Source organism: Zonotrichia albicollis, chromosome 3 (assembly GCF_047830755.1).
Source record: "Zonotrichia albicollis isolate bZonAlb1 chromosome 3, bZonAlb1.hap1, whole genome shotgun sequence".
Lineage (NCBI taxonomy): Eukaryota > Metazoa > Chordata > Aves > Passeriformes > Passerellidae > Zonotrichia > Zonotrichia albicollis.
The window spans coordinates 54749978-54774493 of NC_133821.1; the positions used below are offsets into that span (position 1 = coordinate 54749978).

General features: G+C 38.7%; 1 protein-coding gene across 3 annotated transcripts in view; it reads right to left on the reverse strand.

Moving 5' to 3' along the window:
• Positions 1 to 24516, reverse strand: part of PCNX2 (pecanex 2) — a 156971-nt gene that overhangs the window by 70869 nt on the left and 61586 nt on the right. For all 3 annotated transcript variants that reach the window (XR_012579570.1, XM_074537489.1, XM_074537490.1), the window contains 6 exons: positions 22486 to 22595; positions 20213 to 20309; positions 13715 to 13807; positions 13037 to 13187; positions 8795 to 8936; positions 5199 to 5376 (listed from right to left, as the gene is read on the reverse strand). Coding sequence is in view for 2 of the 3 variants with exons in the window: in XM_074537489.1 (XP_074393590.1) it covers positions 5199 to 5376; positions 8795 to 8936; positions 13037 to 13187; positions 13715 to 13807; positions 20213 to 20309; positions 22486 to 22595 (771 nt within the window). In the remaining variant the exon portion in view is untranslated. The remainder of the gene's footprint in view (positions 1 to 5198; positions 5377 to 8794; positions 8937 to 13036; positions 13188 to 13714; positions 13808 to 20212; positions 20310 to 22485; positions 22596 to 24516) is intronic.

The following is a 24516-nucleotide window of genomic DNA, read 5'->3' on the forward strand; positions in this document are numbered from 1 at the left end:
TAAAAAGATCCAATAGGTTAATTACTTGACTTCAACAAAGCACCAAGAAGGTCAATGCACTTGGCAGCACTTTCTCATAAAATGAAGGAAAACAAGATGACACACAATTTCTTTCCTGTCCAAAGGATTGTGTTGCAGATGTTGAAAGTTAAGCCTGATCAGCAAAGGTCTGCAAGGTTGCTACAAACTGGCTGCATTAGCTGGATCTACTTTGACAAAGATAATCTTTCATAAACATGTGGTCTTGGATACTATATGAGAAAGAAGTATACAGAAAGAGAAAAGATTCTTATAAAAATGTGGATTCCTTTTTAGCTGGAAAATGTATTCTGGGAAAGAGGAAAAAATATCAAACAGGGAAATTGTATATTTAAGTGAGCTCAGCAGGAATAAGAGTACTTAGGCAAATAAATTCAGTGTTAATGAAGGCAAATTTAACAAGCTCTGCTTCTTTAATTATTTTTCCTTATGCATGAAGACAAATTCAGAACCCTCAGAAGACTTGATGATAAGAAAATACAAGGTGATTTCATATTTTTGTGTTGCTAATTAGTTCATACACACACACAAATTAGGAGACCATTAAAGTACCTGACAGTAACATATAAGACAGTGTAAGAGCTAAGAAGTTGTAGTCCTATACATTTGAAGTTTAATGGCACTTGGGGTTATCATTCCCATTCAGATCTGTGTGGTAGATGAGTGTGTAAGCTAGGAGTGGCTCACTCTTTAAGGCTTAAAGGAAGCTGCACAGATTTGTGAAAAATCCATATTCCAAAGTACAAGTATAATTTCCCAGTTGTGCTGTAGAGATGAAAAAGTTGCTGGTAAGAGCCAGTTTAGCAGCATGCTCCCAGAAGTGAAGGGACTGGCAAGAACCTCCGCTAGGCTTTTGTAGGAGCCAAGAGCACACTACAGCCAGGAGCATCCACAGCACAGGACAGAGGTTTTTGCTGTCTTTGCTCCTTCAGCTCAACATCAGTTCTGCTTGAGGTTCCAAAAGCAGTTCAGGACTCCTTTCGACCAGCAAAATTTAGAGGATGCCTGTGGCACTGGATGAAACGGAAAACCACATTTTGAACAGAGCACAGCAAAATAGCTGGGGACAAGTCCTGCCCTGAGCATCCTTGTTAACATTCAGCCAGTTCCAAACTGATATCCCTGCTGTTTGAATAATTTGCATTCACTTCTACTTCATGCTTAAATACTGGTTTATTCTTGAGCAGCTAGTCCAGACACCCTTCAAAGGCATCTCACACATCTGCCACAGAAGGCAGTGCTGGGTACATTACTGTTTTACTTTTTGTTTGCTTTTTTTATCACACTGAAGAAAAATGGACTGGATGAGCTATAATATCACTTAACCATCCATATGCTCCTCCTCTGATAGCTTTTGCATATGTTAGAGCTTTTCCTCAGGTAAATATTATGTCAATAGACAGCAAAAGAATTGAAGAAATGTCCATCGTTTCATCAGTTCCAAATAAACTATTCAAACCATTTAATATTTCCACTTTTTTGGGTTAATGGTTTTTTTTTTTGTTTTTTTTTTTTTTACTCTATTATAAGAAAGAGTCTCGGAATTTTTCCTAGTGTTAAAAGTCTAGGAAGAAATCTCCTAAATCCTACTATATATTCCATCTTTGCTATGCCTACGAAGAATATATTCTCTGTTTTTTGTGGGTTTCCATTTTCACTTAATATGAACATTTTTATTAATCTTTGCACTAAAAATATCTCCTAAAACAGCCAGGGAGAACAACTGGCTCATTTGAAAAGTTTACATGGAGTCAAGTAGACCAAGAATATCTTGATTATCTGGTTTGACTTCCTGCAGAATATACATCAGAGCATTACACCCACACATGCTGAATGAGCAACCACAAACTTTTAAAAGGCCATTCAGCTCTGATTTAAAGATTATAGACAACAGGAGTTTTGGACAGAAGATCCCCAGGTTGTAGTCAAGGATACAACTCCATCTTGCTACATGGAAAGTCTTAGTTTAAGAAAGATGGAGAAGTCCTGTTTCACTTGAATTAAAAGCTGCAATCATTCTCAAAAACAAGTAAGAAAAGATTTCCTAAATGTTTATCTTGCTGCCTTCGCAAGGCAATTTGAAATACAAAATAGCACACTCTGCACATGCCTAAATCAACATTTAGTGTTTTCACATTCTGTGAATTGTCAAAATGTAAACAGCTAATCATTTTTTTAAAAAACCTGAATTAACTCCGTCACATTAGTAAGTCTTATAAAGTTAAAAAGACAAAAAAAAATCACAGGAATAGAACTGAGTAGACTCTCTTGTTCCCTGTGTTACCTCAGTGTGGGTGTTTTGGCTAAGAGAGATGAAAATCTGTGAGCAGCAATTTGGACTTCCGTGTCCCAGCTTGCTCAGGGAGCAGTATGCTCATTTGGAGTTTCTGATTTGACTAAATTACATTAAATTAACAGCACAATGGGGAAAACAAGGGAAGCACAATCAGTGATCTATTTAGAAATACTCTACCAAGCATTATTAGCAAAGTTTTAATCCGTATAATCTGCATCAAGAGTGACTAGTGCAGTTGTGAATGTCTGTTGAATTTAGATTCTTTCTTCTGCAGTGCCTAGTAGAAAAAAAAAATATTATCACCATGTTTTGAAAGCATGCAAAGCTTTTTGTGGGGTAAACTTGCTTAAAAACTGCCATCACTATGACTAAGACAGTGCTTCTAGTGTTCCCTAATTAAGAGAGTGGCAAACTGACATTTTAAACGTGCAAACAGAAATCAGTGATGGCTGTGTAATAAACGCTGCATAGCTAAAGGTGACAGTAATAGACAGTATTTCAGATTTTGTCTGTATTTTAAAAAATAAGTGCAAACATAAAAATGACTGAAATACAGACAGAATCTGTGAAGACCCATAAAGCTTTTAAGAACAAAGGTGGATGCAGCTTGCTTAGAGGCTATAGTATGAAATAAACACACATCATCTTTATCCTCAAGTGATCATATCTTTACTGAAGTTCCACAATGCTGAGCTAATTAAAGCTCAAATCTTAATTAGGGTAAAGAAAAGTTATGCCCTTTATGATTTGAAATTAAAAGGAATTTAATTGCTATCATCTGCAATGCTATTTTTCATATTGGATCTAATGATCATTGTGAAACTGTGCATGTGCTTTTATAATATAAATAATTCAACCATTTGACTTAGAACTTCTAAATGGAACAAGGACAATTCCACTTGCTGAACTAATGACCTGCAAAATTTCAGATATTGTTAAATATGAAGATGGAAGATTAATGCTAAAACCACATTTTCAAAACATGTCTGCAGTACAGCCTTCAGTCTAGTAGAGCAGTAGTTATTCTAGCAAACATCTCTACTTAATTTAATAAGCATCCTTTGTTATCTCATTCTCACTGCTAACACTAGTCTTTCTACTATAAACAGTAGGTTCAATCTACCCAAGTAACTCTGCAAAAATTGTACTGAAAAGACTTTATATCTCTTTCTTTCAAAAGCATGTAATAATTCACAGCAGTATTTTGTGATATGCTCATGAGGTCATTTTCACAAGAATTAACAAATAGTGGAACTTTCAATTCTGGGATGATAATTTTTTGATCCTGTAAAGAGGTTTTTAGAGAATGAGCTTTAGGACTAAGAAAGTCATCATTCAGACATGGGACTTAGCAGTGATAAACTTCTCTGGAGACAAAAATTTACCCCTTTCTCTAGGGAACATGGTAAATGGCATAATGGGAGCAATCTCTGCATCGTCTTCGCTGGTTATCTTTCACTCTAAGCTTAGAAGCTTAAAAAATTACTCTAGTCTTGTTTTAGGATCAGAGTATGGTGGAGGGGGATCTTGTTAAAGCAGAGTTTTGTCTGATCTCTTCTACTCCTCTTCTGCCCTTCCTCCCCAGCCCTTGCTCTCACCCCAGCAGAGAGAAAGCAGAACAACAGTTCTGAGGGTGAAGGCTTGACGCAGGTGAAGCTTCTGCTGGAGTGTGAGCCAAGAATTCAGCAAGAAGTGTGCGCTCAAGTTAACTCACCAAGTTGTGACACCTTCTTTCTCATCCTCCCTTTACAGCAGCACAAACATAAACCAGGAAAAGAATGTAATTTCTCCTTCACTCTTTCCCTAAATGACTAGGAACTCCCAATGTAACACCTATTAACTGGAGGTTTTCGTAAGAAGCCTGAAACTTCCAGGTGGGCATAGACAGCAGTATGAGCTGGTGCTGCTTGTGAAGAAGGGCTAAATATCTCCACAGCACATGCAGCAATCAATGTGGAACCATGTCTCTCTTCTCTCACCAACTAAGGGATGCTAGCTGGGACATACTCACACACATAAGTGGGAATATTTTAGAAAAAGAAACCAAGCAAAGAAGCCTGAGAAAAAAAAACCCAATAAAACAAAGAACAACAAAACCAAACACCTCACTAGAATTACCCTTGGACGAATACTTTCAAATCTTCAGTACTTTGTCATGTTTTCTCAAGGTATCAGTTAAGCCTAATTCCTTCAGTGAAACAGCTTAGATTCCAAATAAAGACAGGGTCTGACCTGACTGATGCAGAAAGGGTTTGGTAGTTTTTAAGAGAACTCAACTGGAGCACACTTCAAGAGTTAACAATGTAATAGAGAGGAAGGGGCACTGAGGTTAAGGTTAAGGGCAGCATCACAAGGATAAGAGACTGAAAATAGGAAAAGAAAAATGTTAAGGCTGACATTAGGAAAACATTTATTATCATGAGGGTGATTAGATAATGGAATAATTTCCCAAAGGAAGTTGTTGAGTCAACCACTAGAGGCATTCAAAGGAAACCGAGATAAAAACACCAGGCGATTCATCTGGAGGGCAGTCCTGCACTAATGACCCAAGAGGCTCTTTCAAACTCATTGAGGATTCTCCTCTTGAAAACAACAATTCTGAACTTTAGACAGCAGCACGTGAACAAAAAGTAGATGAAAAACATTGCACAAAGCCAGAAAAAACACTTAATCAAAGCCTTTTTTTCAATTTAACAGATTTTTTCCTCTATAATACCAATAATTTGATTCTATGTATGCATTCGTTAATTTGAGTCTGTGTATGCATTCGTCACTTCTAAAAAGTCCTAACGCATATTGATCAGCCAGGTGAAACTGAAAATATTTTTTTTTCCAACAAAATTATAGGAGCTCTAAAACTTGCCTTATGAAACACAATGGACATCATGAAGAAATCCAGCAAGAAATTTTCCGAAATGTCTCTGTAGTCAAATCGGAAGAAGATCACAGTAAAGCTCAAAGTAACAAACTGATTAATAGGATTACAGAATGAGGAGCGGAGGAGTTTCATCCCAGCAACTGTTATCAGGATAATGTCACAGCTGTAAGAAAAGCAGAGAGAAAAACCTAATCAAGTCATAAGGCATTAAATTAAGAAGCTCCTAAATACAAATATCTGTACCAGATGTACTTTAGATTGCTGTACACATCTAAATCTACAAATCTTCTTTACTAAAAGTATACAGAAGTAATATCAGAAATCATCACATTTATTTTACTTATGTGAAGTTTGTATTTTTCCCTTATCATTATGACACATTTTTAAGTTGTAAAAAAGAACAAACTCTGTACTAAAACGAGTAGTAATGACTACTAAAATCCAAAAATCTAGACCAGACATTTATATAGCCCTCATAAAGTAAAACTTTAGTCCAGGAAATACCTTGGCACTTTCATTAATACATTACTGTAATTTTTTTTATTACAAGAAATTTCATGTGATTACAGAATTTATAATTTTACTTGTAATTTCATTATGTGCTGCCAAAATTCTGGATAGAATTACACATAGATGTGAAGTGTTTGAAATTCTTACCACAGCTCTTGATCAGAAAGTTGACTATTCTACATAGTAGTTCATCAGATCAAAAGAACTTGTGCTGCACCTATGTCTTCCAAAATGTGGGGATTTCAATGTATAATGAGTGAGAAAGTAGGCCAGGTATTTGCAAAATGCATGGAAGGTTCTCCTTCATCCTGCTGCTAACCAGGAGAATACCTGCTGCCATGACTGACATTTGGCAGGCTAGAAAACTCAACAGGTTTTCACCATCCTAGCAAGATTCCTATTTTCCAGGTTGATTATATTTTATGTGGCATTTATTCATTTTTGTGTATCTCCCATAATGCAGATGCAACTTTATTTTGAGTGCTGGTCCTTCTAAAGGAAGGGCATTACTGTTGGAATGAAACACCAAGCTGACCTTATTTTCCACCTTGTCAAGGCTGTTCTTTTCAATTTGCCTCACTCTTCTGAATTATGGAAAATCTATTGACTAAGCTAAATAGATTCTGAAGCCAACACAAGCCGTCCCAGCGTATCCTATATGAACCAGTTGTGTATTTCGTTTATCAGAAAGAAGAAAATTCTTGCATCATGGAGAAATTTTCACATGGAAACTTATAGATTATAGAGCAAAAGGAAGACTTTTTAGTCAATGTGCCTGGTACCATGATGAAACTTCCACCAAAAAATGACACTTTACAAAATAACTCATTCAGAGGTAACAGAAAATAATTTGCTCATTATTCCTTCTTCTTTAAAAATACTGCCACACCAGGCGCTTTTCCTGGGGCCTTAACTCCTGGGAAAAGATGTAAGGGAATGTGAGCAGGGGGGTGATTTCCAGTGCCTCTTTGGCAGGAACAGGGGCAGGCACTGTCAGCATGGGTCCTATTAATAACCAGCACACCAGGGTCTGGAAAGCTCAAGCAAACTCCTGACTATAAAGGAGCTGTTCTGCCTCCTCAAGAAGCAAACTGCTGCAGTCCTTTAAATCACAAAGCAAGGTGAGGCTTCTTTAAAAGACAAATTCAATTTCAGGAAAACTTTGACATCAAACCACACAAAATGTACCACCTCAGACACTTTCAGACACAGAGTGGGAGGGTGTCTTCTCTTCCCTACAGCATCATGCAGTCTGATCCTTAAGTGGTCAATAACTAAGGAATGTTCCAGCAACAGAAAACAGGTATTTATGCATTAAAACCCTCATTAACACTGTATCTGGAAGTAGCAAGGAGAATCCAGGATGCCTCATGGGTTTACAGAGTTCAGAAAGAGGTGGGATCTGAAGCTGAATGCTTTATGCGTGGCATTTGGATGGCAGCTGTAGGGAGAATGTATTAAAGAGAAGAGCCAGAGGAAATGGCATACTGGGAGTTTCATGGATAGAGCAGAGTTACAAGGAAAAGAAGAGAGCAGGTTTCACACAGGTGATCACACAGACACAAGGGGGATGGGGAAGGAAAGGACTGCTGTGGTATTCCCCCACAGGCCAAACAATCAGAGGCAGACAAATGTAATTACTTTCTTTAATCTCAAGACTTCTGGGGGTCTGACTCATTTCTTCTGAACACTTAAGGGAGGTGATACTTTAAAGTGCAATCTAGCTTGGAGGAATGACTATGTAAAAATAGCACCTTCCTAACCCTACATATTTGCTCCGTGCATGCATTCAGTCACGTCTGCTAGCTAGTAACAAATGGCATTCTGACTGCTTTTAATTCTCCCAGCCTTGCAGAACTAAACAGAGGGATAACTGTGGATTCAGTGTCACCTTCGACAATACACCTGAACTCCTGAAGCACCTTGGCTGTAGCACCTTCCAAGTGCCTGGGGGAAAAAAAGGTCAGTGGGAACTACAGGGGTTATCAATGAGTGACTGGTGAGAGTCTCTCTGCAAAGGAAGTTGTCTGGGAGAAATATGCAGAAAATTTGACTAATGCCCTAGTCCAAATTTCAAACTAAAGGGGCTGCCTAAAAGCAGGGGCTGCCTTTTCCTTATAATTGTGTAGTTCCTAATGCTGTGTTGCTCCTCAAGAGAGAGAAATAATTAAATCAACATGCAATTTTTACATCAAAGTTCTTTTATCTAATATTTGAAATTAAGAATCTGCTTTATTATGGATATTGAGGAACTCTCCCCCACCTCCCAGCAGTTTTTCTTGCTACTGGAACATTCCAAGGCTGTGTCTTTGTTTTATCATCTGCATCACTGTCATTCTGATAAAAAGACTGCAGAAACTCTGCTCACTGGGGATACTGCAGTCACCAAGCCTGTTGAATAACTGCAGTAGGCAAGTCACTGACTAAAATACTTACCATAAAAGGCTGTCTGCAAGGATCATACTGTGAGACCATGGATCAGCACCACCAGTTCTGCTTAATAGCTAAGACATCAGACTTTGTCAAAACGTGTACCCCCACCTTTTTCAAACCACTCTTAACGCAGGACTACTACCTTTCTACACTGTTTAGTATTTCATTCAGCCTTAAAAGACTTGTGTGGTGAAGCTTCTGATAACTCCTTTGGGAGACTATGGCATAGTGTTAAAAATCCTCAGTTAGGAAATGTTTCCTGATATCCAGCCTAGATTTCTCATTTTCATCTGATTAATTCTAGTTACCCCACTGAGTTTATGCCCATCAAACACCTGCAGCCTGATATGGTGTGTCTTGCTTTTAATTGACATTTAGACCTTCCATATATATCTATATATAGCTCTTTATTCTTTTAATTTCACTCTCTCTCACTGGAGACACATTTTAGTGTGCTATAAGGTAGTTTTGCATTTTTCTTGCAGCAAAGCGAATGATTATTGTATTTTGAACTAAAATGCGTAAAAGCAAACTGTGACAAGATTACAGGATTATTTAAAAACAAATTCCATTTCTCAGTCTTCAGTCTAAAACCAAATATTCTACTAATCACGTGCCTTGAGTTATAATCTACTTACTGTGTACCAAGCTTCTTGTATTTACTAATTGAGAAAGCATCAATGGTGAGTGCATTCAGTATTATGGCTGGATATAAAATGTATTTCTCAAAGCACTGTAGCCACACATAAAGCCTTTCAAACCACATCAAATGAGCAGCATCTGAAATGGAAATTCAGATAACAGATTGTGTCATCAAATCATCAGCATTTTTTGCACTGGAGTACCATAGAAGACATGAGTTAGCTCACATTAATAAATATAGTCAATCAACTAATTTGTGAAACAATAGAATTCATAATTCTTTGGCAACAGAGAAATAATTTTGTTCTCTGAGTTTAGAAAGTATCTGTTTTGCTGCTTATAATTGCACTCCTGATACACATTCAGAAACAATAAAAGACAGTACAGGCTAGATGGTAGTTTTTACATCATCCAATTATTTAGTCAGTATATTAAATAGTACTCTGAGTGGATGTAATGACCCCAGAGAGGCCCTGTCCAGCTCTGGCACTGACCTGCTGAATCACCTAGGAAACCTCATTTGAACTCTGTGCCTCTACTTCCCCATCTTACAGTAGAAAAACACTGTTCCTTAAAATGTAAATTATCATTGACCTCACTGATAAATGAAACACCCCTTGAGATCTAAATACTGAAGAAATATCAGGAGGTAGAAATTGTCATAGATGTTTCCCAAAACACTTAAACAGACACTAAGAAGTATCTGCCAAGATCACATCATTCCTCTCTAAGGAATAGCTTTTTTCTTTCTGCAGTAGACTTTTCTAACAATACTACAGTGCTTAAAATGAGTATTAAACAGGAACTGAATGCTCCATGCAATTCAGCTGCTATGAGAGCTTAGGTGAACTGAGTGCAGAATCCTTGTGCACAGACAAAAACAATGCCTTTCTCCTCAAAGCTCAGCTAGACAAGGTTATTGGAAAAACAGCGAACACAAAAAGGCAGAACTTGTTATTAACTCAGAAATAAAAATGCCAGCTACTGAATCTCCAATAATCATCCCTGTGAAATTAAAACACTTCTGTGTAGAGACCCCCCTCTTCCATACACACCTTCTCAATGACAGACATAGAAGTCAGCTAAATCAATGGATTTCTACATTCTACGGGCACAGTTGTATATTGCATAGACTAAGAGAAAGATCTAAACCCAATCTTTCTAATTTAGGTTGAAGTCATGCTTTGCAAGTACCTTAAGCTAAGACAATGCTCTTGCAAAAATCCCCCTTCAGAAAATATAAACAACTTCTGTTTCTTGCTATAACATAAAAATATTTCCTCTTCACTACCTAAGGGCCACCTCCTAAAAGTTCATACACACAGCAAAATGTCCATTTTGGAACTGAGTTGATCTTCCCTATTCCCCTCTCCTCCTCCTGAGCTCAAGCACTTCAGCCATGTCCAAAGCTGAGCTCTGTATAAGAACTCAGGCTTCACTAGAGATAAGCATATCACACAAACCAAACAGAAGGTGGGTGCAGGAGCACAGAGAGGTCTGTTCAGACAATGGAGGCAGAAAAAAGAGCTCACATTCAGAAGGGGCCCCAGGGAAAGACATGGATTTGAAAATGGCTTACATAAACCTGTGGTGTATAAAAGCAGCAGTGGGGAGGAAGTAGAAGACAAAATAGCCTAGTATATCAGGGCTTCTTTCTTATTTATTCCTGCATATCACTAATTTCTACACATCTATAGACCATAAGCTCATACATCTTGACCTAATCTTTTCATCCTGCAGCCAGCCAAGACAATGACAAGCAATAACTGAGTTATCTCACAGGGGCAGCACAAGAATTGGTCTGATAATTGCTATTCCATGGAACACCTTAAAGGCTGAGAAGCTCATCCAAAGTCTGTGCAACAAAGCCCACAATAAACTTGTGGAATTTCACTGCCAGTTGTTTGTCTAATTGCAAGCAGTCATTTGTCTTTCAATAGCACTCCTCTTGTAAAAAAAAAAAAAAAAAAAGAAAATTAGAATTAAAATCTATGTAGTAAAAACTCCTCACAGACATCTTATTTTGTGTACTTGTCCTTTCATTGTCTCCATCTGACAACTATGGGGTACTATTGTCCTTCTGTCCTTTTTACAAGTTTCTCTTTCTATACAAAGAGGGAACATTTTAAAGTTTAGTTCCTACATTTTATTACAGGTCAAAAGAAAGAAGACAGCCCGTCAGACATATCTATCAAAGGGATTACCTTTTCCACAGTCTGTCTCATCTCAGACATGATAAAAAACCTCTGCAGCAGCCTAAGGGACTAAAATAATTTTTTTTTTTTTTAACTCTTGTTTTCTAACACACAACACCAGCTACATTGCAATAATACTTAGACCCCAAAGTACAGGAATGTGCCATCTATAAATGAGGACTGCAAAAGAAGCAAAAAAAGCCTGTTTCCCACAGTAGGCAGCATGAGAAATGCAGCTGGATCTCAAAACAGAAGGAAACCCATCTGTAGAAATCAATGCAGCAGGTCTGTACCTTTAACCTTTTCAAATGCTGAGTCACTGCATTTAGGAAAACAACAGTTTTTGACAAATGAAGACAGACTTAATCAGAACAAGGCAAAGAAATCCTACAGTGGTCTTTTATGATTAAGTGGTGAAACAAACAGTGCAAGTTGGGTATTTATCAGAATTACTGGTTATCAGGGACAGGAAGTCCCGGACAGTCTTTTCAGCTGGGCATGGCTGTTAATAATATTTATATTTCTATTATACCTTCCTTGGCATACTGCAGAAAAAGTTAAAAGGCAACCTTCAATCAAATCTCTTGGGTACTTTTTTCATACCCAACCCTTGTTTGGAAAGTAATTGTTTTGAAACACATAACTTTTTTTTTTAAATAAAAAAGATTTAAATCCTTAATGTATGGTTTTGAGAGTGATCTGAACTCTTTTGCGGTCTAGTTGAAGACAGACTGAAGTCCCTCAACAGACTGTTCTGCAAATGCTGTCTTCAAACACTTCAGAAACATATACTGAGAATTATTAATGCGTGGGATCCATCAAGAAATGACAAGCAAGCTTTTGGCTGGTAGCAAGGGCAAAAAGAGAGCTGGGGTGGAGGGAGGAAGTTTTACTTCTCAAAGCACACTGCCTGCTTCAGAAATAACTCTATCAGAGCAGGAAATCAGATCTGCACATACTAAAATACTGACTGATAGTCACATGCATCAAGGCACCACTGCTGAAGCCAGTAGACATCAGCAAGAACAGATCTTACAGAAAATTTCTTTTCAATTGTAATGTTTCTCTAAAAGTGTCACAATTGAAATTATAACACTTAAACTGCACTGCATTTGCTGATATGTCAGAAAGTGGGAAAAATTCTCCTCAATTTCATCAATCTTTTAAGTTTTTTAATTATGTAGAATGCCAATGTATTAGGCATGAACTATACCACATCAAGCAACACACAAGTAACAGTGCTGTAATGTAAAACAAAAGGCAGATCAGACAGTGGCTCATGAAAGATCACACAGAGGCTGTGAAATTATTAAGGAATGGGAACATTCAACATATGAGGAGAAACAGAGAGCTGGGATTGCTTAACTTTGAGAAGAAAAAGCCTTGGGGGGCATCCAAGGCTTTGGATGCCAGATTGGCAGCATTTTTGGGGTATTAATACCTGATGGGGGAGAGCAGAGTTGATGGAGCCACTCTGTTCTCAGTAGTGGCCAGAGACAGGACAAAAGAAATGGGCACAAACTGAAAATCTATTTTCAGAAAAAAGTAGTACCAAAACAAATAAACCACCAAAAACCACAAAACAAAAAAAAAAAAGCAGAAAAAAGGGGAAAAAACCCCCCACTAAAATCCACCCAAATACCACAGTTTGAAGCAACCTTTCTTACTGTAAGGATGACTGAATGCTATATCCAGAATGCTTTAAGAGTCTTGACGCTTGAAAATATTTAAAACTGGACACAGCCCTGAGCAACCTCTTCTAGCTGACCCTGCTCTGAGCAGGGCCATCGGACTAGAAAATCTCCAGACTGGCCTCAGCCCATCTGGGCAGTGGCCTGAGAAGACAATTCCTACAGGTTCACAGATCTACTGGTGGTACAATGGAAAAACTAAAGTGATCAGATATGTCTGCTACTCAAAAGTAAAAGGATAATTTATTCTCCCAGCTCTGTTACTTCTGGATTTTTTTTTATTTTTTTGTTCTTCAAACCAAGGCAAGCTGGAAGCCATTGCATCCACTGTTTAGAAAAGACTCTTACAAACCTCTCACTTCCCGCTGCTGGTGCTCTTTGCTTTTGAGTATGGGGTGGGAGATCCACAGCCAGGGGTGATGCTTGCGGAGCTGAGGAAGGATGTAATGTGTCACAAACCCCACTGTCCACGCTAAAGCAAACAGCACAATGCTGAGAAATGGCTGGGCCAAAATAGAAAAAAGGAAACATAGTTATAATTTACATACAACATTGTTTTATACATATATATTTATTTATTTATATATATATATATATTTATATATTTTAAACATTTTTTAACAGTTTCTGCAATTGTATTTTTTTGCAATTGATTTTTATTCCTATGTTCAAATTCTTGATGCTAGGTGAATATGGACTTCGACATATGTGTTTTGCACACACAATCAGCCAATTTTTTCCTCCATGATTGGAGGAAAAAAGGCAAAATGTCAGACTTATTCATTCTGTCCTCTGGGTTCCACATCATAAGAGCTGTTTAAGAAAAAAGATATCAAACAAGTAATACTGAAATTAATACAAATATCCAGAAACTAAGTGCTTTGCAGATAGAACAGTGTTATCATGACCAGTAAATGCATTTTCACTAACTTCTCTTCCCACAGCATCTACTCTTTTCAGTTAAAGCTCCCTGTGGTGTTGCATAAGAGACATAATACCTTAGGGGGAGAAAAAAAAGATAGATACACACCCTTAGTGACAGAAACACAGTACTGGCACTGACAGCAAATGACAGAACAGCAGCTGCTGTGCAGACAATGAGATCCGATTTCAAGATTTCTTTCTGTGAAAATAATTATTTTATACACAATTAGTAAGGCAGCACTATTTTAACCAAAGTAATTACTCTGTTCTCAATTACTTACACTCTGCATTGCAATAAGGATAATCGGCATTCCCTAATACAAAAGTATTTTCTCCACTCTGCTTTGGGAAATTATTTCTCCACACTCCAGGTCTGTTGAAGTAATCACATTTAAATTCTTCATGCCTAATTTTGAATTATATTTTTAAATAACGAAGTTATAATATTGGAGAAATGAAAGCAATACATTTTAATCCTGAATCTGATTCTGCTTGAGTAATAGAACTCTTTTCCATTATGACCTTCTTATTTTTGGGAATCAAAATTCTGGTTCTATTTCCTATTTTCAAGAACTAATATTTCTTATTCCCTTTCTCTTGCATTACTGAAAAAAGCCATGCTTTTCCATAATGTCTTCTAAGACACAACATTAATACATTTATTATGTTCTAAAGTGACATGTCCCATTCCCTGATTTTCTTTATTGGAAGTCAAATTGCAGCAAGATTTTGTGGATTTTAGACAAGGCTTTTTTCCAGTATCATTGAATGATAATGAAAGGGCAAGTCTGCCTTTATGTAAAGATCTGTAACCATGGTAGGAGTAACTTTGTTTCTAAAGATTGGAAATATCACTGTCTTTACAGCACATTTTTCTTGCGATTAAAATGTCATTCTCAGTAAACAAATAAACAAGATAGCTTGTAATCTGTGAGGTCTTCTGAATTGTACTTCAGAGGTCACCCAAATGCTTTTGTGAGTAAATGAAAATCTTGTCTGAGATTTATGAGAAGGGCATTTAGGTTCAGCACTCAATTCTGCTGCTAAGTTACCAAATGAGAAACTATTTGTAGTTCTTGGTTTAGAAGCTGACTTATGCTTTAATTCAAAGATACCTAGAAACAACACATGAAAAGCAACACTTTTGATAGAACCAGAGGTTCATCTGACTTTCTGGTGGTGCTATCTAGGTAATCTTAATGAATCTCATCAGAGAAAAAAGAAAGAAAACTGAAATGATGATGGTAGGGCAAACCTAGGAATAAAGGAGATAAAAAAGAAAGCGAGCAGAACAAGCGAAGAACAGAAGGGTTGCGAATTACCAGGGAAGCTGGTAGCAACCTCTATATTTAGGCTGCCTATCACTCCCTGTTATGAAAGATGCTTCTCAGGAAAAGGTCACCTGCATCAGCACTTCCACTTACTGCAGCAGCCCTTTGAAATGCAGCAGGACTAAAAAGCCTTCAGGCTCTGAAAGTACTTTTGCTTTGTCCCAGGAAACTCCAAGACAGCTTAGCTGAAATCTCAATAACCAGCACGGTCTTTGCCCTTCCTGGGCTGCTCTGGAGTATGTACACATCTCCAGAGGAGTGGTGCTCCCTCCACTCTGAGAGCCATCCTTCTCTGGAGAGCCCTGCACTCTGCATGGGCTACATGTGCTGAGAAGGTGTGGGAGCAGAATCAGGTCTTTGGAACCCCTCCTGATCACCTTTTCAAAGCACAGCCCTGCTGGCCTTGCTCCTTGGCTGTCACATTCAGCAGGAGAACCACAACATGAGGGAGCTCACAGGAAAAGCCTTCTCTCCCCTGACTAAACCTTGGCTCCCTGCCCGTCCCACAGCTCTTCTCTGTTCAGTTCTCTCACAGCTTCCTCTCACTAGCAAGTAGCAGTACTGAAAAAACACCGTCTAATAAAAATGAATAACTGAGTTATTAACAATCTATGCAATGGAAATGATTTTTTAAGCTTTCCAGATATTTTTAAAGATGCTGCATACAAAATGTATGTAAAACAGCAGTATCTGAGAAAATTAAGCAGTGTCAAATTTATATAGCACTATTTCAGTCCCTTTGTGAATACACAGCATGAAAAGTCTTGATCAAGCATCATTTTCTGCACAGCTGAATTCAACTACTCAGTAATCTAAAACAAGCTTCTAAGAACAACAAAAACACTCCAATCACACTCACAAGCTCTTCTGCACAACCCAAAAGGCTTACTATTAAAATGGCTGATTTCTCTCACAATCAGATGGCTGAAAGAGCACTTTAAAAACCATGTGAAATATTAAAAATTTAGCCATAAAATCAGCAGAAGTTATAAGAATGCATATTTTTGGGGAGAGGTGGCATCCTAACTTTCCATTCCAGGCCAGATCACCAAAGAGAATCTTTTCAAACATTACATTCAGGAGAGAACATATTACACAAATTATATTGCACAGGACTTCTATTTCCCATCTTTCCTTTTGCAACTGTCCTTTTAACAGTGCTCTAATAACTTTTGATAATCCTATACAAAAAAGGCCTATTTTTTAAGGAAATTATTATTATTCAGATATTCAATCCCAAATTTGACAATTGCTTTCCATTTCTGGCAATACTGAGCATGTTTAAAGTATCATATATGCCCAGGCTTGTCCTTCTATCCTTGCACTGAACTGTTTCAAAATGTAAAAATATTGCACAGCTGTGTGGCACAATGGTCCACACAGCAGCTCCCTCTTGATGTGGCCAATGCTTTCAAGCTTCTCACAAAATTCAGGTTTTTTTCTGTCTAAAACAAAGATGAGCAGTGCTTGGGACCCCCAGGAAATGGCAGTGATCTCTCTGGCTGAGAGGGAGTCACAGCTGCCCTCCAGGAGAAAACCTTGGGCATCTACCTGCTGGGGGTGAATCTGTGGCTCCTGGCCTTCCTGTGGAAGGCAGCTAGCTCCTGGAAACCATGTGCCCACTTTAGACCCAACTAAAGCAAGATTTTGGATATCATTCCTAAGACAAGGAACTTATGAGCTGAGTACTGAATAGCTCTATAGCATAATGCTTGAGCCCTTCACTGCAATTGGTCCAAAGATGTAAAAGTTAAGCTCTCTTCACAGTTCAAATTTCTCCAGTGAGAGACCCTCACTATACTAAAACCCACTATAGTGGGTTTGGGCTGAAAGCCATTCTACACTTTCCATTTTATGCTCAAGGGGGGGAAAAAAAAAGTAACCTCAAACCAACATTGCACCTTTGATGCCTTGGGGACTTGACAAGCAGAATATATTAGAATGGCACTTTTTTTGTTTTAATTATTATCTCAGAATCATAGAATTGTTTATGTGGAAAAGATCTTTAAAATTATCAAGTCCAACCATTATTTTCAATTTAATTTTTGGAGCTTTGTACAAATCCTTTTATTAGCTATCTAAATGTTTGTACTAAAGACCAGGAAGGAACCTTGAGTTTGAATGTAACACATTATCACCCTCAGGCCACTGCTTAATCTAGTAATCAGCCATGTGGATGCCTACAGAAATTAATTATAAGGGTAGGAAGCTCCATTCTCAAAGTTGAATGGTCAATTATCAATCACAGCTGCTTCATAATTCAGGCTTTCAAAGCTGGCAATTCTTACACAGCTATTCAAGGAAAGGAAAAGGGTAAAAAGTCATGTAATCAAACATTAGAGATGCTGTATTTATTACCCCTAACATCAATGCAAAGCCATCCAGAAAACAACACATTCATTTTCAATATTAACCTTGTTTGCTTTCAGCTGCTTGAGAAGGTGATTTGGTTCTGTATGCCTCTGGCTTTCTGATTAAAATGGGTCTTATTTAAATGGTGTTTTGTAGACCACATGTCACCAAGGCAAGGCTGGCTTGGGCTGCATCCTGACATCTCTTGCCACTGACAGGGGTTAGGAATACTCTCCTCGCAGGGAAGCACTTCAAGAAAAAATGAGCTGCCATCATGAAACCTCTTCTGAATACTGATATATTGTTTCACCCAGCCACTGAAAAGTTTGAAGATCCCTTTACAAAACTTCTGGAAATTATTTTAAATTGGCTTTGAAGAGTCAGCCGAGTCCTACATCCTGAACATGACTGCTATTGCTGAAGCAAGTCAGCAGGGACTATGGCTTGATTGTGCTCCTTGGATTCGATGCACGTGCATTTTCTCCTGCCTCAGTTCTTCCCTACCTGCCCTATTAGCACTACACTGGTGAGATAGCAGTGGGAGTCTCCTTGATGTTTAACTGAGACAGAGGTACCAGGTAACACAGGGGTTAGACAAAGAGCCCACATTCATCAGAAATTGCTCTCTCTCTCTTCAGCTAATTTCTTCCAAATTAGCACTGCTAATCATAAGCAAACACTTTGGCTTACAATTTTTATACAGATTGAAGGAAGCCCAGATAGAGGGAAAAAAATTAAGGCAAGCTCCAGCAACACTGAGAGAAAGCAGCCTCTGCCTCGCAGCAGCAGCAGCATGGAGTATCAAATATACAGAGTAAAAAAGTGCCAATTCTCAAATCCAGGTATTTCCTGGAGAGGAAAGGTGCCAGGAAGCCCACTTAATTAATCCTAAAAGTGGCACAAAATGAAAACGTGCGACAGGAATGAAACATTGTGAAGAGAAGAACTGAAGTCCTGTGTCTGGCAAATCCCAGTGCAGTTATCCCCATATTTCTCCACCTTCCACCCCATTGGCTCAAGGGCCCAAGTGCAGCTGTGCAGTGTTAGTGTAAGACAGCAGATTTCTGTCCATGTCACTGATATAAAAATTGTCAGAGTCTGCAGAATTACTTCATTTTGAAAATACAGCCAGGATCTTAGATGCAGATTTTTTCCACTATTTTTGGGGTTTATTTTCAATATTTTAAAGCCTTGATCAAGGTTTCCCTCTGCAATGTGAAATAAAACCAGTTAAGTGGACAGCTGCAGTAACTGCTTCAGTCCCTGGGCTGGGCTCCATCTGCAGAACATATTACATCAGACTCTGTATTCCTCCAAGAAAGGCACTATCAGCAAAAGACAGAACTACAGGAGCATGAGAAGCTTTCCATTACATCTGCCATCTGTGTACAAGAACAGAATGTCAATGAACCACAGCAATAACCTACAGACCACAAATACCACGGAATACAGCAAAATTCTAAAAAAACACTTCATGTTTTTTACTCTGTTTCTAGATGCAACCTCATATTCCAGTATCAATTGTTGCAAACAGTTTAGTTTGAAAGAAACTGTAGCTCAATACAAGCAACAAGAAATATTTAATAGGGCCTACATAAAAAATTAATCTTATGTAGGCTCCATTAGAGGAAGCAGTTTAAAATAAGATTATACATGGCAAAAATGACAATCTAAGCAGCAGCTCAGAAAAGCAGAAAACATTGGTAGTGTGGGATCAATGCATATGCTGAATGTAGGCTGTGCAACACCTTATAAAATGCCTAAGAAATGATTCAAGATGCACATGAAAGATGCATTCCTTTGAAGGGACATCTGGAGGCCAGTAGGAGCTACAGACTCCCAGGCAATGCCTAAGGGTCAAAAAACTCACTCTATCTTCCAGAGACTCTTTGATTGCTCCTGGATTTCAGAGAGCACTCAGAAGTTTAGGAATAGCTGCCTAGGTTGCATATGCTCAGATGTGCAGGCACTGGGGATGTGGTCAGGAGGAAGAGCTGTCTGACAGCCAGGAAGCAGGACAGCTCACATGACTAATAAATGTCAAACACCCCTTAGCATTTCTGGAAACCTGATGATCTTCCCACATGAATGCCTTAGCAGATCAACCTCCCCTGGGTAACAGCAAACATTTTTTTAATATAAAAAGACACAAAAAGGAAGATGGGTCACTTCACGATGTTTATGCTGAAGTGAGAAATAAGCTGACACAAACTTACAGCTTCCTGCCAGACAGTAGTAAATAAACAGCCTGCCAAGCAAAGAAGAGATGATGAGATAGCAATGCTTGGCACCAGGCATGTACCTCCCTCTCCCATACTATCCCAGTTTCATGTGCTTCTTCCACCTCTAGGTGCCAAGTCTGACAGTGTGCTCCACTTGGCTCAGCTGGGGTGGACAGCACAGTCAAGAGTATATCCTGGCACAGAAAAGGCCTTCCTGAAAAACTGGTACCCCTACCCATAGAAAAATAAAGAATAAGGGCTGTTTTAAACACATGTAATTTTGTGGACCAAATCCTGCTCCTCTGCAGCACACACAGAGAGTCTGGCAGGACTGCTCACCTTTCTGAGTTGAACAATCCAGCCTACCTTGGACACACCAGACTGCCAGACTGCATATCAGTGCACAGAACCTGCAATAGTTCTCTGTGTACTAGGATGAGAGATGCACCAGTTCCCAAGCTCTAGGAGTGCACTTCCCATGGACTATATTAAAGAATCAATGTGGCAGAGACCTTCAAGGGAGCCCTTCAGAAAGGAAAATGGCATGTACCATCTTCTTGCTGCTGGCCTCACCATAAAGATCATCTATCTGTGCTCTTAGTTATTTAAATTACTAAATGACAATATTTACAAGGTTCCTCAGTGGGCAAAATGGATGAGAGAGCTTTAAACAGAAATTAATGAAAGAAAAAGCCTTACCACTGATTCTCTCATTTTTTCTGGGAGTGGATCTTCTGATGAATCTTCAAATCGCTGGCGTAGATAGTGAGGGACGTATTTACACTGAATAAGGGACCTGTTTTAAAAAAAAAATCCTAGTTAGGATACTTTGGAACATGTGAGGCAGATATAAATACTCCTGAAGGACAGAAGAAGAACAACAGCCTCAGATTTCCTTTTTCAAATATACATTGGCATTCTTATCTCTGTTCAGCTGGAGATTGACACAAACCTGCTCTACCTGTGATCAGGGCAGAAATTCCTCACCAGAATCCTGAGGAGGTCTCAGCAGCCCAATCAATGTTGACATTTAGAGGAATGAGCAGAGAGGGTACTGTTGAATTTATGACTCTTAGTTCTGTTTCAGCTGGAACCAATATGAGAGCTCTTTAGACCCATGTTAAAATGGTGAAGGAGGCCAATTTTGTAGAAACTGTATATTAATTCTCTCTTTGAGATTTATGTGCTACCTCCTCATCCATCTTGAATTTTATGCCATAGGCCATACCTTAAATACTTTTTCCAATCTCCTTAACTTTTTTAAATGAGGTTCAGAGCTGTTTAGAGAAAAAAATCTTAAATCTCTTTTTTTAAGGATGATGCATTTTTACAATTGCACAATAAACATTTGAAGTTGTTGAACATGTATTCTTATGTTTTAGATTTTTAGGAACCATTTCAGTTCCTGAAGATTTCATTGCAAATGTTATGAAATTGCTAGCTAGATGTAAAAGTTAAAATGCATTTAATAGTTTAAGATTACTTCCTTAAAACAAAAGTTTGAAAGAAGAAAAGTTTCTGTTTTATTAAAGAGGTTCATGAACTGGTGTGTCCTTTCTAGAAAGTGGGAGAAAAGGATACATTGAAATTACTTCAAAATTGAAAGAATTCACAATTTCGTGCTGATTTGCAATTTACCTGGGTACATTTTACTCCAAGGCTAAGAACTGTCCCTAATACATAGCTTTACTTCCTTCCATACATAATTTCCATACTGTAATGACCTAAAAACTACACACCATCCATCCACACAAAGCTTGATCCAGGTCTGCCTGACACCCATGTCTCACTCAGTAGGCTGTGGGTAAAGTTCATGGCAAGTCATGCAAGCAGTTCTTGCTGCTTTGCCACATCAGCACCTAGTAATGTATAAATGTCAGATTCCCTGAATTTTTTGGATGGCAAAGTATTTCTTGACTCTTCAGTAAGATTTACTGCGATGACAATTTCCTACTAGTGCTTTATATCTTTTCCTTCCTCATCAAGGTTGTTCTGCTTTTTCCAAGTTTCTCTGCTAAACCAGAATCCTGGAACGGCCTAAAAAGCTCTCCACTTCCCCCTTCTTTCTTCTGCATTGCAGAATTGTGCATAATGAGCCTTAAGCCTCACCTCATGAATCAAAGGAGAGAACACTCTGTGAGAGAACTTCCCACAGGTCCTCTGCACTCTCCTAGGACAAAATTGAGCTGCCTGTGAAGAAGAATTCCAAATGGCATGGTGATACTGGTGGCACAAAACCCACTTGCTTGCTTAGCCCCACAGCCATAGATGTAATAGCCCAGCTGCCTGCTGACCCCCACAGCCCCTATAACACCCATATATCACACTTTCCTCACTGGGAAATTCACATTTGCTGCCCCTAAGCTAAGGATCTATTGGGTCTCTCTCTCACACATCACCTCAACATGCAGATCACAATGTTGGGACTTTTCCTCTTAATCCCCCTTGTTTGCAGCATCAGCTCTTAGCACACACTTCCTCTCCTCAGTTACTTCTAGCAGACTGTGACAGAGAACAAAAGGAAGGATGGAACCTCAAACTGAGAGGCATAGCCTACTGAAGTAATCCTCAGCAAGAGCTGGAATTCAGCCATCTTCCCAGCACATTAAATGCTCCTTCTACTCTTTCCAATGCTAACCAATGCACATTCTGCAACTCCAGTTGCCTGAACCCCCCTCAACTAAATCACTGTCCTCCAACCTGGCAAGGATACAACCTCCTAGAGGGGAAAAATCTGCTTCAGAGATTTTGGATAGCGCTGCTTAAAGAACACCAGCCCCGCTGGTGATCTGACTGCAGCACTTCATTCATATACAGGACTGATACCAACCATGCAGACATGGTGAGGAATTTCAATTTCACCTCACCACAGTACTTTCAGGAAGCAAGCCCTGTGGTTCTGAAACCCAGGCATCACTCTGGCTGTGTGCTGGAAGGAGTAATCAGCAAAAAAACATTTACAGGCAACTTACATCAGCACAGATGGGTCGCTGCTTTGTCTGCTGAGGTGATAAGAAAGTGCAACTAGCAGACCACAGAAAGCAGAGAACAGTGCTGGAATGTGCTGTGCATCCCAGGGTTCCTGAGAGGATGACAGAAAGCAAAGTTAGGAATGCAGAACTTAAAAAGCCAAAATAAGTAGGTTAAGCCATACATCATACACACAATGTTACATGCACAACATCTACATTTGTACACCATCTACCACAGACTGAAAATCCTTTTTCATATCAAAGATTATTACTGTGAAAAAACCTTGCAATTAAAGGCATGTCTTGTGGTCCTGTTGTGCAACTCTCCTATAATCAGCAATTAGCTAGGAAACCACATGAAAGGCAGGTTTTCTTTCCTCTTCAATGAAACATTAGAGGAAAATTCTCATTAAAATGAGATCCGAGTGAAATCAACTGCAGTGCATTTATCTATACACTAAATTGATACACTGATACTTGACCTGTAGCCAGACTGAACCTAACAAATGACAATATCATGTAGATCAGGCAGTGGGGTTTCTTTCAGGCATCTTTCTGCTGCCTTGTGCATTTCAGCCAGGCCCTGCCTGGATGCTAACACAGCAGAGAGGGAGAGCACTGGCCCCTATGTGTGACATCCCCAGGAAACAATTGGCACACCCGCCAGCACACCCTGGATATAACCGAGATGAGAAAATCTATCCAGGTGACTCTAACAGCTAAAACTGGCTAGAAGAGAAAGAAAAGCTTAAGAAAGCTTAAGGAACACTTATAAAGATTATCTGTGACATCCTCAGGTACAAATGAGGGATCCTAAGACATACTTTTTGTGAAGAAAATAAATTTCATCTGTGAAGGACAAAGAAACTTGGAACAAATCCATTTCACTTACTAATCGCATTCCTTGCCTCCACAGAAATTCTGCCTGATCAACCAAATGTGAACTCAGGAGATCCTGCACCAGAGCACTTTCACAACAGGTTTTGAGAAGAAATGCTTTCAGGATCTGTGAAACTTCAGGCTAGTGTGAACAAGACTTCTGCACGGTTATCTCCTGCTTTGGAAACTTTAAAGTCAGTACAGCACCAATATTTTCAGAGGATGAAGTAGGTTTATTAGTCTTATTTTGCCCAGTTTTATGCATGCTTTCTCAGCATGTTAGGAAGTACTATATTTCTTTCAGGTGCAATGAATATCTAAGAAAAACTAATTTTAAATGTCACACATCTAACTCATTGCAGGATGGAATTCTGCAATTTAACTCTGAAATTCCTTGTTATCCTAAGAGTAGTACCAAAAAAAAGTGAAATTTTAATTCCAAGAGTCATCTTCCCCTCATCATACTACTGAAAATCACAAAGATAAAAGACAGAAGAGCCTGATTCTATCAAACAATCCTACCCAAAACAGTAATTACAAACAAAAGAGAGATTCACATGCTATTACTGAAAGAATCCAGCACCATTTATTTGACAATTTAAGCTTTACCATACAATCCTACTCTTCATTTCACTGTTTCCAGTTTTGGGGCCAAATATATTTTCAATTAGTTTTTCCCATGCTTAGTCTCCTGTCACGATCAATTCATATTCTTCCAAACACTGAAGAAAATGGCTGAATCACAGCCTATCCAAACATCCTCTGCATTTTTAGGGCAACACAACTTTGTACAGATCCCCCAGCAGCTTCTGGTATATGACTGGCCCTTTGCTCTGCAATGTCTTTTGAAAGCAAAATTCTATCAAGAACTGAGCAATATTCCTGATACTGAAATTTATCAGAAGCCAGTTTGAAAAATTATTCCACCCTTTTTCTACTATAAAGCAGTACACAGCTGAATCCCCACATTAATGTCTCAGGAATTCTATTTCCATATTTTCTGCATATTACACATAGCTTCTGCATTTGTCTGGTCTGTGCTCCACTTCCAAACTGTCATTGTCCCCTCAAAACTCAGACATGAGGGAGCCAGGAAAGCAGGCAGGACAGGCATCAATATTCACTATGTGCCTAAAGAACAGGATTTTCTAG